Here is a 17,292-nt window from a genome sequence, read left to right on the forward strand (position 1 = left end):
AAGTTGGACGCCTAACCGCCTGAGCCACCCAGGCGTCCCGACTGTGAACTTGTTAAGAGGTGAACGCGGCAGCAAGCACCTTAGACATACCATTTCATTTCATCCTTGCAACGATTCTCTAGGTTATAGTATTATTACCACCATTTTACAGGTGGGGAGACAGAGGTTAAATGAAGCTAATTTTGTCTTGGCTGGTGGCTGTTAGCATCAGATCACACCTGTATGGTTTATGGTCCTAATCATTACATTGTGCTGCCTCTGATACCCGTCCTGTCAGCCAGCTGCCATGCCCCAGAGGGTGTGAGGGACTCCAACTTTACAACTACTGTAAGGGATAGAACTCCTCCATTCAACTGTGAGTCTCTCGACGGCCCTGTGAAGCGAGCGGTGCACGCTATTATTATCCTTGTTTTATGGACGAAGAAAAATGATGCTCATTAAAGTCAAGAGACCTGTCAAAAGTCACAGCTGCTGGTAAGTGGCAGAGCCAAACCTGGTTTTAAGGTCTCCTGTCTCTAGAACGCTCTTTCCTGTACACGTTAAAATTCACACGGTTCCTGCCTCTAAACACACCGTGTAAATAGGGCAAGTGGAGCAGAGCTGTTTGGTCACTGCACATGCGCACACTCCAAGCACGGCTCAGCCCCAGGGCCGTGCCAGCCACGTGTTCCCAGGTGACCATGCGGAGCGGAGCGCGAAAACGAGAGATCTGGGTACACGTGCACAAGCTCTGGCGAATGAGAACTTAGTCTTGCAGGGTCACGAGACTAGACCTAGGAAACTACACTTCCCAGAAGCAGCTCGCGCTGGACGCCTTTGCTAGATGACGTTGTTCCGGAAACGCACGGGTCGGATAGGCTGCGGGGAGGAAGTGGGCGGTCCTAAGCGTCTGGCGCCCTGGCCTACTTCCGGTAGGATCGAGGTACTAGGCGGCTGAGGCGGTGCGGGGCTGGCGTTGTCTCCTGAGCTTTTCCAGGCGTGAGGAGCGATGGCAGCGGCTTTTCGGAAGGCGGCTAAGTCCCGGCAGCGAGAACACCGAGAGCGAAGCCAGGTAGGACCGCACAGGTCCCACGAGCGCTGGCCCGTGGCCCCGTGTGCTTCCCTCACCCCTTTCTCCTCACCTGCGGCACCAGGTCCCTTTGGCGCGTTGCTGGGGCACGTAAATAAATGCAAATATATGCTAATGATGCCGGCGTGCCTGGGGCGGAGCCTCGAAGCCTGGGGAAGGGAGGGGGGGTCGTCGTTCCCGTTCCCTGCTCTACTCCCGACCGGTTCTTTGGGTATAGTCAAAGCTGTCTTGCGGAATTTCAGTGCGGAGGTAGTTGGGTGAGACGCCGTGTGTAAAATGCTTGACCTGGGAGGAAGGTGAGGCCAAAGCGCATACCGGCTGGAACTGGAACCCGCATCTAAGGGTGCAGAGCCCTGCCCACTGCGTAGGGGGGCGGGGGTCAGTAACCCAAGAGATCGGTGCTGATAATGTAACACCGACAGGCGTGGGCTTAGCGTAGAATCTTATGAAGGTCTGCCGCATACGCTTTTTATGTCTCAGGCCATAATGTTTTCCATCCCCATTGTACAGGTGAACAAACTGAGGCCCAGAGAGCAGAAGTGACTTGCCGAGTCCTAAACCCTAAATTCAGGTGATAAACAGTTGTAGGACTTCTGTGAAGGGTGTGTCTGTGTTGGGGAGGTTGAGTAGAAACTAGTTTAATATATGCAGAACCAGCGCATCCATTTCACTGTGCTTAAAAACCACATATACAACCTAGTTATCTGGTCCAACTTCATTTTGCAGGTGGGGAAGAGAGGGAGAAAGATGTGTCCAAAGTTGTGTTGCTCACTGATGGGGGGAACCAAGGCCTCCTAACCAGAGTCAGTCTTCCTCCTTAATAGCATTTATCAGATATTTATTGTGCACTTACTGTGTGCTCAGTCGTGTGCTAGGAGCAATAGTGCAATTTGCCACCTAATTGTGGTACCTGTTTGAACCTATTTGTGGGCCTATCTAAAAGTAATGATAGGGGCGCCTGGGTGTCTCAGTCCTTGAGCGTGACTCTTGACTTCTGCTCAGGTCATGATCCCAGGGTCATGAGATTGAGCTGGGCTCTGCCCTGACAGAGTGGAGCCTGCTTGGGATTCTCTCTTCCCCTCTCTCTGCCCCACCCCACTTGCTTGCTTGCTCGCTCAAAATAAATTAAAAAAAAAAAAAAAAAAAAAAAAAGTAACGATAGCAGTGTTTGTTGTGTGCCAGAGCCAAAAGTGCAGAATGCTTTACTCGTTATCTCATTTAACTGTTGACACCGTGTGGAGGTAGGTACGTTATTTTCTCACATTTGCAGATGGGGAAACTAAGACTCAGATAGGTTAAGTAATTTGCCTAAAGACATACAGCTGTAGTTGGCAACTGGCAAAGCCAGAAATCAGACCAGGAATCCAGAGGCCACTAAAAGATGAATAAAGAGGCACCTGTATAAGGGGAGCCTGGGTGGCTCAGTCAGATGGGTCTCCGACCTCAGCTCAGGTCATGATCTCATGGTTCTTGAGTTTGAGCCCCGCTTCTGGCTCTGTGCTGGCAGCTCAGAGCCTGGCGCTTGCTTTAGATTCTGTGTCTCCCTCTATCTGCCCCTCCCCCGTTCACACTCCATGTCTCTCTCTCTTTCTCTCTCTCTCTCAAAAATAAATATATGTATATATATATATAAAAAGAGGCACCTGGGGGCGCCTGGGTGGCGCAGTCGGTTAAGCGTCCGACTTCAGCCAGGTCACGATCTCGCGGTCCGTGAGTTCGAGCCCCGCGTCGGGCTCTGGGCTGATGGCTCAGAGCCTGGAGCCTGTTTCCGATTCTGTGTCTCCCTCTCTCTCTGCCCCTCCCCCGTTCATGCTCTGTCTCTCTCTGTCCCAAAAATAAATAAACTTTAAAAAAAAAAAAAAAAAAAAAGAGGCACCTGTATAAGAGCACAGGAACACTGCCAAATGAGGAATTTAAATGGGAAAAGTAGAGATGATGAGGGAGCTTCCTGGGAAGCTTGCTGAACTTTGAAGGGAATGATAATAGCTGTCACTTTTTGAGCATTGATTGTATGTTAGGTACAGCCCAACATGCTGTACAAGGATGATCTCATTTAAATCTGCAGCGTGTCTATGAGGTGGATGTTATCCATATTTTCCATATGAGGACTCTGATGCTTAAAGAGGTTGAACAGTGTATCCAAAATATCAGTTGTAAGTAGTTGGTTTGGATTAACAGAGAAGGGAGGGGCAGGAGAGAATCCCAAGCAAGCCGGACTCGGGGCTCAAACTTGTGGAGCTGGAACTCACGAACCGTGAGACCATGACCTGAGCTGAAACCAAGAGTCGGACACTTAACTGACTGAGCCACCGGCACTCCAGAAGACAGAGGGCTTCTAAGGCTGGACATAAGCATGACACGGTCATGTTTGAGTAGGAATAGAGGATTTTTGTGGGAGAGGTAAGAAGAAGGCCGTGCTGGAAAGATGGGTAAACATGTTGACCAGGGTACTCTATGTCTGGGTAAAGTTTGGACTCTATGCCATAGGTTCTTCACTGAGGTGGTGGGCCAGCTACTGAAGATGTTTTGTATGGAGGGAGTAGGTATAATTAGGTGAGCTACTTCAAATGCAATGGCCAGTCTTCTTCTATAACTCAGATCCCTTTGAATTAGCGTTTTTGTAATCAGTATCTATGATTCCTGGATCGTAGAGTATTTCTGTTTCGAATTTTTTTTTGTTTTTTTTGTTTTAGAGAGAGCGAGTGAGAGCATGCGTGGGAGAGAGGGACAGCAAGAGAGGGAGAGAGAGAATCTTAAGCAGGCTTCATGCTCAGTGTGAAGCCGGACACAGGGGCTCAGTCCCATGATCTGAGCTGAAGGCAAGAATTGGACGCTCCACTGACTGAGCCACCCAGGCCACTCTCTAGTTTCAAAAAAAAAAAAAAATTCTTTTTTTTTTTACATTTATTTATTTTTGAGAAACAGTGAGACAAAGCATGAGCAGGGGAGTGGCAGAGAGAGGAGACACAGAATCTGAAGCAGGCTCCAAGCAAGCGGTCAGCACAGAGCCTGATGAGGGGCTTGAACGCACAAACTGTGAGATCATGACCTGAGTTGACCTGAGGTCAGTCGGACGCTCAACCGACTGAGCCACCTAGGTGCCCGGGCCACCCTCTGGTTTTAATTTTTGAGGAACCTCCATACTGTTTTCCACAGTGGCTGCATCCATTTTCATTCCCACCAATAGTGCATGAGGGTTCCTTCTTCTTCACATCCTCGCCAACACCTGTTTCTTGTGTTTGTTGTGTTTTTGATTTCAGTTTGGCTGTTATTTTAATTATTGAATTATTTGTTGCATCATTTCAAGGATAAAAATTGAGAAAGGTAACTTAAAAATGTCATCTGCTAATATTATACAAGTTTAAACTTGTGTGTAGTATTGTATTAGAAGTGTATGTACCTTCTTGGGGAGCCTGGGTGGCTCAGTCGGTTAAGCGTCCGACTTCAGCTCAGGTCACGATCTCGCGGTCCGTGAGTTCGAGCCCCGCGTCGGGCTCTGGGCTGATGGCTCGGAGCCTGGAGCCTGCTTCTGATTCTGTATCTCCCTCTCTCTCTGCCCCTCCCCGTTCATGCTCTGTCTCTCTCTGTCTCAAAAATAAATAAAAAAAATGTTAAAAAAAAATTAAGAAAAAAAAAAAAAGAAGTGTATGTACCTTCTCAAAAATTGAGATTATTCAGAGCAGGAGAAGATGCGATCTCTTGTGGGAAAGAGCACAGACTCTGGCCTGACATAGAGTGGGTTCTGGTTCTAGCTTTGCCAGTTATTCTGTGTTCTTGGGCAAGTCATTCTCTAAACTTTATTCCCCTTTTGGAAAATTGGGATAACAATCGTATGTTTTATCTACTTCTCCTGTTTGTTGTGGGGATTAAGAGATTGTGTGTAACGAGCACAGCAGACTGCTTTGTAACAGAGTACATGCTTAATAAATGTGGCCTGTTATGATGATGTGGGCAGAAACATCTAGCACAGATACTGACATATATTAATTGCTCAACAAATAGCTTGTAGAAAGATAATACCAAGATATAATCCTTGTGCCTTCCATGCTATCCAAGTTCTGTGTCAGAAGGGTATTCTGTGTCACACTCGGTTTTCTCTCTTACTTCTTACCAAAGGAATAATAATAACAGTAAACATGTGGTGGGTACTTGCCTTGTGCCAGGCCAGGTGCCAGCCCTGCCCCTTACAGAGGCTCATTTAATCCTAATGATAACCAGGGGAAGCAGGTATTGTTATTCTCGTTTTAAAGTTAGGAAACAGCAGCTCAGAGAAGTGAAGTGACTTGCATAAGGTCACAGGTTGTTAAGAGGTAACGCTTGGATTTGAACCCAGTTCTTGGACTCTAAATTTAGAGCCCTTACCACAGTTGCCTCCCTGTTATTATATTTTCCCTTCATAGTATTTTTTAAACCCTTGGATTAAGGCTGTAGTAATTTTAGTACAGCTGGCAACTGCTTGCTTAGTGCCGAGTCATTGTTGCCTCTCTCTGTCCTTAATAGGCCAGGAAACCTACTATGGCAGTGCTTATGACCTCTCTGGCGTCCGTATAGTACCTCTCATCCTTGGGCAGAGCCCAGTGGGGGAGGGAAGGGAACAGGGTAGCAAGTTGGCTCCAAGGACATGGATTTACTGAGCACTCCAGAGACTCTTGTTCTTGTGAGGTGTCATGTTGATTTGGGCATGTGTTTGCTGGGGGAACTAAGCACTTTCTTTTTTTTCCCTTTTGTCTTCTAGCCTGGCTTTCGAAAACATCTGGGCCTGCTGGAAAAAAAGAAAGATTACAAACTTCGTGCAGAGTGAGTTCGGTTTCCCGGTAGAGGTGCTGCCAAGAAGGTTGACCACTTCCCTGCACGGCAGCTGGATTGCCCAAGTGTCTGACGGGGGATAATTTCCTGCCATTGATAAAATGGCCAGAACGCTGGCAACCCGTCAGATACTTGTTTGTGACCCTAAACTTCTCTCTTTGTTTGGGCAGAGCGTTATTTATTTAACTACAGTTGCACTGCAAATTTTTTCTAATTCTGTTGTTCCAGATAGTTTGCTCATAGTCGCTTTGATTTGCCCCTGCCTTGGTGTTTGAGCCAAAAGCAGAATCTCTTTTCTTCTCTCCCTTCTCTTGAAATGCAAGATAGAATCTAAAATTCCAGTTATTGAGTCTCTTAAGTCCCGTGTGTGGTGTGGAATGAGGAGATATGAAAGATGGATTCATAAGACTGAGCGTGGGTGATAATGAACTCTGAAAACATTTCATAAAACAATTACCTCTATTTTTCTTCTTTGGCACTTTATTTGGAGAATAAATTATAATTATTTGTTAACTATGCATGTCAGCTGAGGTCCTTTTGTGCTCCTGGTACAGATGGTGATGGATTAAGTGGATTGCTCTGGGTCCCAGAGTTAAGGCTAATAATGATAACTGAGTGCTATTATTGGATTAGGTAGTGTTTTGGGAGACTTGCAATATTTACACTTATTTATTCCTCCCAACAACCTTCTGGGATACTATTCTCATCATACCCATGCTACAGATTAAATTAAGATGCAGATTGGTTAGCTAAATTATCCAGGATTACTTAGCTAGAAGTGGTGGAGTTAAGGTTTTAATCCAGATAGTCTGGCTTCAGAGTCCACGATTCTAGTCAGTATGCTATTCTGTGCTGTGTAGTTTTGGAACCTTATTTGGTCAGTTGGTGCCCAAGCTTGCATCAGAACCCTTTCTTTTTTTTAAACATTTATTTTTGAAGGGGAGAGAGACAGAGCGTGAGTGGGGGAGGGGCAGAAAGACAGGGAGACACAGTATCTGAAGCAGGCTGCAGGCTCTGAGCCATCAGCACAGAGCCCTATGCGGGGCTCAAACCCACGAGCTGTGAGATCATGACCTAGGCCGAAGTCAGATGCTTTACCGACTGAGCCACCCGGGCGCCCTGATCAGAACCCTTTCTAATGAGCTTTAATATGTGCTTTCTTTGGTGTTTCCCTCTAAAGATGTAAATAGCGCTAAAACATGTGAGATGGGGACAGTTTCAGGTGAATTTTGGGATAAGAGAGTAGCCTACAGTGATGGGATCTCAACATTAGTGACAGTGGAGTCTGGATCAAATCTAGTCATTGCTCTGGCTTTTTTGAGTTTCATTTTGTATGAACTTTAGATGCTTGTAAAGTGTGCTCTTGTGGGTTTTTTTGTTTGTGCTTTTTTGTTTTTGGATTTTTTTTGTTATGAACTTCACTTAAACTGCCTTTTAGTGACTACCGGAAAAAGCAAGAGTACCTCAGAGCTCTCCGGAAGAAGGCTCTTGAAAAAAATCCAGATGAATTCTACTATAAAATGACTCGGGTTAAACTCCAGGTGGGTACCTAATGGATCAGTTGGTATTCTGAGCTCCAACTCAATAAAGAAAATAAGATGGGGGAAGAGGTGGAGAGGAAGGAGCCTTGGCCTTTATTTAGCCCTTCTCCACTTGGTCCAAATGCTCTTGGTCAGTATCCAAGGCAAACTGTCCCTTCATGAACAGCATGCATTTCTACTCCTGAATCTGAGTTGTCTTATGACTGGAGCTCTTCTTTCTTTTTTTTTTTTTTTTTTTATGTTAATTTTTGAGAGAGAGAGTGCAAGTGGGGGTGGGGGGCAGAGAGGGAGAGAGAGAGGGACAGAATCCGAAGCAGGCTCTAGTCTCTGAGCTGTCAGCACAGAGCCCGACGCAGGGCTTGAACTCACAAACCGTGACATCATGACCTGAGCCGAAGTCAGACTTAACTGACTGAGCCACCCAGCCACCTCTGCCTGGAGCTGTTCTAAGAGTGGATGATGAGGTGCTAAATTGAACATGCATCTAGGGGCTTAGTACATTGGACTGCTGTTGCAGATGGCATTCAGTTGTCTTTGTTCCAGTCATAAGCTATGCTGACAGCTTATCAGTGATTTTAATCTAAGAGGGACTGTATCTTTTAAATCTGGATTTTAGGATGGAGTTCACGTTATTAAGGAGACTAAGGAAGAAGTAACTCCAGAACAGCTGAAACTGATGAAAACCCAGGATGTCAAATACATAGAAATGAAAAGGGTTGCAGAAGCTAAGGTAACAACTGAAGCCCTTTGTTCTGTTGTATTTTTGTTAAGGAAAGAAATGCAGATTCAGTGACTTCAAATTATAAGTTGATTTCTTCTTGAAGTACTTGTGTATGGTATAATGATTTAGAAGTGTAGTCAGTATGGTAGAGTGGAAAGAGTTCAGATTTGGAAATGAGACAGACTTAGGTTTGAATTCTGGCCCTGCCATTTATTAGCCCCATGATTATGGACAAGTTAACATCCTTGAGAGATTGGTTCCTCATTTCTATTTCATGGGATTGTTGTAAGGATTAAATGAGTTTTGTGGAATGTGTAGCCCAGTCACTTAACTGTGGTTGGTGCTTGATGGATGTTTAGCCGTTCTTTAAAAGAATGAAGCACATTTTTTGCTGGCTTGTGATAATGATGTGAAATGGTTTACACTTTTGACATTCATCTCTGATACCCTGGAAGAACCCAGTGTAAAATGAGATCCTGTTCCGTATTCTAGAAAATTGAAAGACTGAAATCAGAGCTCCATCTGCTGGATTTCCAGGGAAAGCAACAGAATAAGCATGTGTTTTTTTTTTGACACCAAAAAGGAAGGTATGAAATGTTTGAGGGTTTCTGGGATAGTCTAGCATGTTGGTGTATGTTTGGTGTTAGTGCCTTAAGAATTGTCTTGACTTTCAGTTGAACAGTTTGATATTGCCACTCACCTGCGAACAGCCCCGGAACTTGTTGACAGAGTCTTTAATAGACCCACAATAGAGACCTTGCAGAAGGAGAAAGTGAAGGGTGTTACCCAGCAGACTCGACTTAAGGTAATTTTCTCCGTTGTTTTCAGGTCTGAGCTTAGGAGAATCTAGGATCCACCCCCCCCCCCCCCCCCCTGCATTTACTATAATTAAGGAAAGCTCATTAAGTTCCCTTAGAAAAGTGGAAGGAAGATTTGATGATGGGATGGGAATGGACGAAGGTTCCTTGGTTTTTAAGATTGGGGGGTGTGTGGCATAGTGTGGCTTAGTGGTTGGAAGCTTAAGGGTTTGGCTTTATTTTTTTTAATTAAAAAAATTGTTTTAAATGTTTTATTTATTTTTGAGTGTGAGAGTGTGAGTAGGGGAGAGACAGAGAGAGAGGGGAACAGAAAATCCTAAACGGGCTCTGTGCTGATAGCAGCAAGCCCAGTGAAGGGCTCAAACTCACAGAGATTATGACCCAAACTGATGTCAATCAACTGAACCACCTAGGTGCCCCTGGTCTGGCTTTTAGATTTGCATTTGAATCCCACCTCTCACTCTGGGCTTTGTGCCTTTAAGACTTGTGACTGATGCCTACCTTGTAAAATGCAGAGAGGAGGGGACACTGAAGATTTTGGTATATTCTGATATTGAACCTTCAGCAGCAAATACACATCTCAAAAAGTCTTTACATATTATACATTTGTAACCAGAATTTTGTATTGACTTTTCCTTATGGTGCTTTCCATCACTGTAACTGGGTTTGTGCAGAAGACATGCTTTTTCTCAGAGCCTTCTGGAGTTGAACTCTCACTTCTGACTGATTCATTAAAAAAAAAAATGCTGTCAATGTGTTTCAAGCAGACAGCTGTTCTGTTTTGATTTGAATCATTTACACCGCATCAGCTTTGCTTCCAATGTTTAATTTCACAGCAGTTTCTCTAGCTCAGAGGCAGCTAAACTTGCGTTGGTAATATAAATACCCCTAATTAGTTTGACTATATTGGGTAATCCCATAAATTTGACAGTCTGTGTAATAAAGTGAAAACAAAAGCTGTCTGAAACCACTGCTGCGAGACTATGCTAGAATTGGTGAATTGTTTAAATCTAAAGCCCAGTGATGGTCCCCCCTTGTAGATAACACTTCCAGCTGAGGAGCCGGCTGACTAGTATTCTCGTGATAACCCTGTTTGTCAATTAGTTGTATTTTCAATTAGCTGTGTCACTAACACTTCTCAAGTGTTACGGTGGTCCCTAAAGAGATTAGTGCTCCCAACAGAATAGTTCACAGACATGCCTTGTAAGTTGGAAAGATTTGGATCTTGCTGTTCTTGTCCAGTGGTGTTGTTTCTTCTGGTTGTTTTGTTTAAAGCAAAAATATTTTCATTAAGAGACTGATGGTGAGTGGATTGTAAGGGAATTTTTAATCTCTCTGTAACTTGGAGGGGTGGGCAGCCCATGGATGAGCTGTAGGAAGTCTGTGAACACTCTCATTCCACACAGACATTTTGTGCAGATAGGCATATGCGTTTGCACAAATTTGCACCAACACACATACACATTTATTTCAGGAAAGAATCCACAGCTTTCATCAGTTTCTCAGGGGTTCATGATTCCCCCAAATTGAAGGGCCACTGGCCTTTGAGGGGATATTTCAGCAGTGAGAATTCTCAGGTCAGCTTCTGCTGAAAAAGTCCTGCTCTCTGAGTTCTGTGGTTCTCAGACACCTGCACACTGTCCATTAGCCTTTCTATTCTCTGTTCACTTTGTAGGGTTTCCAGGATTGGCTCATTCCTGCATTGCCTTAGGTAACCGGGACGCTCACACAAAGGTCAAACAGCTTAGTGTAGTAGTGGAAAGATTCCTGGGACCCTTGAGACTCGTGGGACAGTCCTGACTCTGTTCCAGGTGAACCTTGTGTCCCTGGGCAAGTCTCCAACGTTCTGTTAGCTCTAGAATCTGGTGTTCCTAAAATGGGCAATTTTATGGTCCCTTGTGTTGATTCTGAGTAAGGAGGAGGGAGTTGATGAAACCATTTATGCATTTGGACTTGAGTGGATTAAAAGCAGTTTTTAATTCATTTTTATCTTGTTAATTTTATTGAAAACGGGTGTGTATTTCTTCCACAGCGGATAGCTAAAGAAAGGCAAAAGCAGTATAACTGCCTGACACAGCGGATTGAACGCGAGAAGAAATTGTTTGTTATTGCACAGAAAATTCAAACACGCAAAGATCTTCTGGTAAGGAGAGAGAGCCTTAGGCCCTTCCTTTTATTTTATTTTTTTTTCCTTTCTCTCTTGTAAAGGTTTTAACTTAGACTGGATTTCAGCTGTGTGTAAATCAACCCCAGTGAAAATGTCTGCTCCTCAGGGGCAGTGGTTTGAGCCAGTGTCTGTTACTCTGACAGTGTTGAAATGTTCCTTGATTAAGAAGGTAATAAGGGGCTTATTAGTCAGTGCTTTGGAACAGCAAAGGGTAGGATCAGGTAGCATATGAACTTTATAGCTTATGAGCAGCTATGTGTAACATTTAAGCAGGTTAACAAAGCAGTGTGTGTCACTCATTGGTGTTTAAAAATAGACAACATTGTGTTGTTAAATAGCACAGCTAAGGATTATGTGATGCCCCTTTCATATTAGTACCATTCCTCTAAATGTCAAATTCTTCAGCTTTGTAGATCGTTCAGATCTGCCTTTCTCAACTAGGGTTCCGTGTGAGAATAAGCCCTACAGAAAAATGATTTGACTCCCTGTCTTCTCAGTTTTTCTGGAAACTTTAACATAGTAGTAGCATTGTAGATTCCCAGGGGAGAACATGATTCACTGCATCTGGGGATACTTGAGGGTAGTAGGGCTTTGTCCTTCCCGTACTTTGAGAAGGACTGAATTAGGGGCTTTCCAATAGGTAGTTTATTAACCTTCCTGTTTTACAAAATGCTATCCTACCGTTCACTGGTAACCTTTTTAATCTTTTGTAGGACAAAACTCAGAAGGTGAAGGTGAAGAAAGAAACAGTGAACTCCCCAGCTATTTACAAATTTCAGAGTCGTCGAAAACGTTGAAGTGGTACAGATGAGCTTTGTCATTCCATACAGAAGAGAATTCCTTTTTTTTTCCCTGAGTAACTTCACATTCCATTAGCCTGAATGACATGATTTTTCCTGTTTGTAATTTTATTATAGATCTGACATGTGATATTTTTCTGTGGACACCGTTAAAGCCCCTTCCCATGTCTTACTGTTTTGAGGGTTGTGAAATCAGCCTTAGTTTTATATTCCTATATATTTTTTTCCTTATGAAAGTTATATAATCTTATTACTGCAAATTTGGGAAATAAACGAATTCTTCCCTAATCCCAGTACTAATTGAGGAACAATAAATAGTTATTAGTGCTAGCAGCTAGGGCAATGAAAGTGAACAAAACTGTGAGCATTCTGGTTTATTTCCTCCATTCTTTTTTTTTTTTTTTAAGTTATTTATTTTGAGAGAGCATGAGTGGGGGCAGGAGAGAGGGAGAGAGAGAATCCCAAGCAGGCTCTGTGCTGACAGCAAACTGTGAGATCATGAGCTGAGATCAAGAGTTGGATGCTCAACTGGCTGAGCCACCTAGGCGCCCCTATTTCCTCCATTCTATAAAGGTGTGTACTGGTTTTTAATTACGTTTTTGTGTTTTGTAGTTGTAATTACAGTAAACAATTTTACATCTTTTTTCACTTCAATTCTTCCATTTTGTTACATCACTTAATTTTTTATTTTTTAAAGTTTACTTTGAGAGAGAGCGTGTGCGTACATGCAAACGGGGGGGAGGGGTGGAGAGAGAGAGGAAGAGAGAGAGAATCCCAAGTTTGGGGCTCGAACTCATGAGCCAGGGGATCATGAGCTGAGCTGAAATCAAGAGCTGGATCCTCAGGGCACCTGGGTGGCTGAGTTGGTTAAGCATCTGACTTCGGCTCAGGTCGTGATCCATGGGTTCGAGCCCTGCATTGGGCTCTGTGCTGACAGCTCGGAGCCTGGAGCCTGCTTCTGATTCTGTGTCTCCCTCTTTCTGCCCCTCCCCTGCTCATACTCTGTCTCTTTCTGTCTCTCAAAAATGAATAAACTTTAAAAAAAAAAAAATTAAAAGTCGGATGCTCAACCAACTGAGCCATCCAGGTGCCACACATCATTAATTTTTTAAAAGTAGTGTATGCTCATAGTAGAAATTAAAATAAATATTTTTAATGCTTGCATGTTTGATTTAGTGGGCAGACTGATTTTACCTTCCTGCCTTCTGTGTTTATGGATATTCAGTGGCTTCATAAAGTAGCCAAGGAGGAATTTTCTTTCTCTTACGCTTTATAGCTACAGATAGAAACCCTTGGAACTAGGAGCCCATGGTGGCACCTCCTTATTGATGAAGCTTATATCGGACAGATCTGGCTCTGTTCCTGCCCTCTGCACTTCTGGCCAGCTCCTGATTCCAAGGCTGTAGATGGCTTGGTACAGGCCTGTGCCCTGGAGGTGCGGACTGCAGAGCATGTGTAGCAGCTCCTTTGTCTTCCTAGAGTCTCACTCTTCCTGTCTATGTCGGGGTGGTAAGCTGAGGCTGGTCAAGACAGGACTGAGCATGCTTGGAGCAAATGTGGGAGGAGCAGAGTTCTGGGAGGTGTGCTTACACCTCACCCCTGGAGGAGGAACAGCTGTGCCTGGATTTTAAAGAGAAAACGAAAATCATCGTTAAAACTTAATAAGTTTCTATGACTGTTAGGCTCCTATATAAAGCCTAAAATGAAAGCATGTTTCCTCAGGGTGTACCCAGTGGGGTTTAGATTTGGGAGCCGTGGAAAGTAGGAAAAAGGGCCAGGGAATAGAAGTTAGTAGCTTTTGCCTTAAGGAAGGAAATGCTTCACAGTCTCTGTGTGAACTTCCTTTTGGGGAGGTGGTGAGCTAAGTAAATGTTAATGGTCTTATGACATAGAGGTCTGAGTCCTGAGCCAGGGAAGGGATTTATCCTGTGGATGTTGGACAGGAGTGGGCAGAGTCTGTTCCTGGGATAAACCAGCTTGGTGCTGCTACTCGGACTCGTATCCCTTGTCCCTGCTGGATAGGAAGGTGGGAGGCAGGGAAGGGATATACCTAATGCCTTCTCTTGAAGCTTATGCTTACACAAAGGTACACACACTTCATTAGTTCTCACTTTATATTTACTTATTTATTTTTAACGTTTGTTTATTTTTGGGAGATAGCATGAATGGGGGAGGGGCAGAGAGACAGAATCTGAAGCAGGCTCCGGGCTCTGAGCTGTCAGCACAGAGCCTGAAGTGGGGTTTGAACCCACGGACCGTGAGATCATGACCTGAGCCGAAGTCGGATGCTTAACTGACTGAGCCACCCAGGTGCCCTGGCTCTCACTTAAATAGACTTTTAGGGTACTACCCCTCGGGCCTCATGCACACACGTATGCGCACACCTGTATACCCTCTGGTACACGAACGTGCCACCAGGGTTTCACATCCGCTGGTTAGGTGCTAAGTAAGTCCTCACGTGTTCTGTAGGTATACAGCAATGCTTCATTGAAGAGGCATGTGCGTAGGCAGGAACGTTTATCCTTTTGGACTACCGTAAATTCCAGATTAGAGATAGAGAACTATAAGGAGATAAAACCAGGTGTCCCGAATTGCTGTTAACACTGAGGGCTGTCTCTGAGGCCCAAGGAGAGCTTGCCTGCCCCTTGTGATGAACCCAAGACAGATGCCCCAGCCTCCTGGGTGTCGAAAATAGGCCAGGACCTTATGCTTTGGCGCTCAGTGGGACCTCGGACTCCTGGCTCATTGCTTGGGAAGGGGAGAGACTGTTGTTTCCTTAGGATCCACACGTCCAGGCCCCAGAGGTGGTTTGGGCTCTTGGTGGCGTCCTGCTCTAGCTGTGCCAAGGGGAATGCGGGCAGCATAGGGAGGTGGAAGGCATTGCTCTGAGTCAGAACCTGTGTGGTTCAGGTCTCGTACAAATGAGGTCCCCAGAGTGTCAGCTACAATAGCTGACGTGGAACATCGAGGTTTCTTGGGCAGGGAACCAGCTATCCTGCCTGAGTCCTACTCCACTGCCTCTTAGAGCCCTTCTGACTCCAGCAGTAGAGTGTCAGGCCTTAGCTTTATTCTCGGATTAAATCTTTTTCTAACTCTAGAGGGAACTGATTCCTGGCAACAGGGTAGGAAACGGCCCAGTAGATGGAGCTGCTGCCCCTTCTCTGGGTGCTGGTGTCTACTCTCTTAGCACTCTTGGCTTCTGTTGGAAGCATCCTGTACTACGTAGGTGCTTAGTTCCTATTTACTGAATTCAGTGCCTTAGAGGAGAACTCTTAGGAAAAAAAGGTTTTCTCCACCCCTACTCCTGCAGTTTGAGGTAAGTGTGGTCCCAAAACAAGGAAGGGGCAGGAGAGGGCTTTTCCCCTCAACGTTTCTAGTAAGGCCCATGCAAGGAAGCCTGTTGAGTCCCACATCGAGAGGGTGGTTCCACCAGGAAATGGTAGGGGGTCTCCCCGTGAGCAGTTGCGAGGGTTTATGTCTAGCTCGCTGTCTCTCCCCCACTGCTGGTTGTGGGGCAGTGAACAATTAGAGCTGCACATCCTCCAGCAGGGAAGGCAGCCAGCAGACGCAGACTTGCTCTGCCTGCCTGTGGAGGCCGGTGAGGCCAGGGCCTGTTGGGACCTGAACCAGTGAGGCAAGTGGGTATGCGGTGCTGGCCTCCCTCCTCAAGCTCTCCCCATGCGTTGATTCACAGCCTTGTGCACAGGGTGTTGGGAGAGGGTGGGCCGGAGCTTGGGTGGGAGTCTTGACCCAAAGCCCCCGGCGAGTGGAGGAATTGGGGGTGGACCCGAAATACTATTGGGGCTGAGCTGGCGGTTTCTTGGGCTCGGGCGGCTGCCTCCTGGGGTCAGAGGGTACATGCTCTCTTGCCCAGCAGGTCACCGGGCCTCCCTCCTGGCGGGGCTCCCACCCAGCTCCGTGGGTTTGTCTCAGCAAAAAGTGCAGGGGAGGAGTGGAGATGAAGCTACGAAACCCCGAGAGGCAGAGCTGGCTTTCCCAAGTCCACCCCTTAGAGTTTGGAAGCTTAAGAGGCTGGCTGGGTCATGCTTCTGCTTGTTCTTTCCTACACCGCTCTGGTCGGAGAGCAAAAAAATCTCTCTTGTTTCTTCAGACTCCCTGTACGGAATCTGCGTGTTCCTCATTCCTAGACCCATCAATGTTGCATTTGGAGAGTTCTGTCTCCTCTGTATCTGTCCAACCAAAGTTTGTACCTAGTTCTCTCTGTCCGGTCTTGCGTGCTTCACTTGATAGCCCTCGTCATGAGAGTAACCGTTTCCTCTCACATCTGGGGAGCAAACTGCTCGGTGCTGGGGCTGTGGTGCAGTCCTGAGTCCCCGGCTTTGGTGGTTGTAGACGTTGGTCCAGAACAGACCCCAGGACCTAGCTATTTCTAGGCAAGAGGAGCTTATGTGGGGACTGCTATGTTTGGGGTTAAGGGTGGGAAGGAAGCCCTTTCCATTCCTCTTGTTGTCTGTCACCTGATGGCCTTGCTCACATCATAAGTGTTAATTGAAATTGTGATGCCCCGGAGGCAGCTGGGCAGGCCCCCCCCCCCCCCCCCCGCCCTGAATCAGCCTGACTCATTTACAGCTTTCTCCGAGTTACCCCAAAGGCTTCTCTTTTGAGGTGACAAATGTGGGGTTGGTTTCAGGTTTCATGTTTTTACATTACTAGGTGGAAAAAAAACCTTTCCAAACCAAAAAAACCAGCTTTTACAGCAGAAACAACATGTCCCGAGAGCGCTGGAAATTTCCCCTGTCCTCTCTCTGCTGCTCAGCCACAGAGACCAGTGACGGACGGAGGGGTTAAGAGGAGGGGGTTGGAGCTGAGGCAAGTGGAGCGTTGGGGACAGCCCCTTTGGAGGTGGCAGCATCTGCTTTCCTGCTTAAAGGCAGGGGAGAGCCTTTGCAGGGCCCTGTGGTCTCTGGTAGCCAGCGGTCGATTGCCAAGGGACAGGGGCGGTCAGCTCAGGATAGACAGGGGCTGGGGAAGGGAACCACCTCACATCTCTCGCTAATTTGATCCCTGGAGATCGGGGGCAGGTCCCTCAGAGAGGGCTCTTTAGGTGGAGCAGTAGGTGGGAAGCTGCAGGATCCATCTGGCACATGGAGACTGGGAGACCACCCTTTCCTGTTACTGGCTGGTAGCATAAACTGCTCCCCGCCTGCCCCCCAGTGGGGGCAGATGGCCTCCATGGCAGATGGAGACCAGGCCAGCAATGGCTGGGTGAGCTTTCCGGTCCCAGCCTGGCCTCCCTGGCTAATAAGACAATTGAGAGGGGCAGTGACAGGGTGTGGTGTGTGTGTGTGTTTAGTAGGAGACAGAGTCCTGGCCTTCTTGGGCCATTGTGGAGGAGAGGTAAAGAGGGAA

The 17,292-nt window shown here is 46.1% G+C and overlaps 1 protein-coding gene across 1 annotated transcript; it reads left to right on the forward strand.

Moving 5' to 3' along the window:
* The first annotated feature begins 886 nt into the window (after positions 1 to 886).
* On the forward strand, positions 887 to 12,576 carry UTP11 (UTP11 small subunit processome component). The gene is given in 9 exon segments (XM_045476802.1): positions 887 to 1,051; positions 5,805 to 5,866; positions 7,314 to 7,416; positions 8,033 to 8,146; positions 8,630 to 8,698; positions 8,700 to 8,724; positions 8,812 to 8,942; positions 10,988 to 11,098; positions 11,836 to 12,576. Coding segments are annotated over 9 exon segments (762 nt in total). The 5' UTR covers positions 887 to 988; the 3' UTR covers positions 11,920 to 12,576.
* The last annotated feature ends 4,716 nt before the right edge of the window (positions 12,577 to 17,292 follow it).

Source organism: Leopardus geoffroyi, chromosome C1, assembly GCF_018350155.1.
Source record: "Leopardus geoffroyi isolate Oge1 chromosome C1, O.geoffroyi_Oge1_pat1.0, whole genome shotgun sequence".
NCBI lineage: Eukaryota > Metazoa > Chordata > Mammalia > Carnivora > Felidae > Leopardus > Leopardus geoffroyi.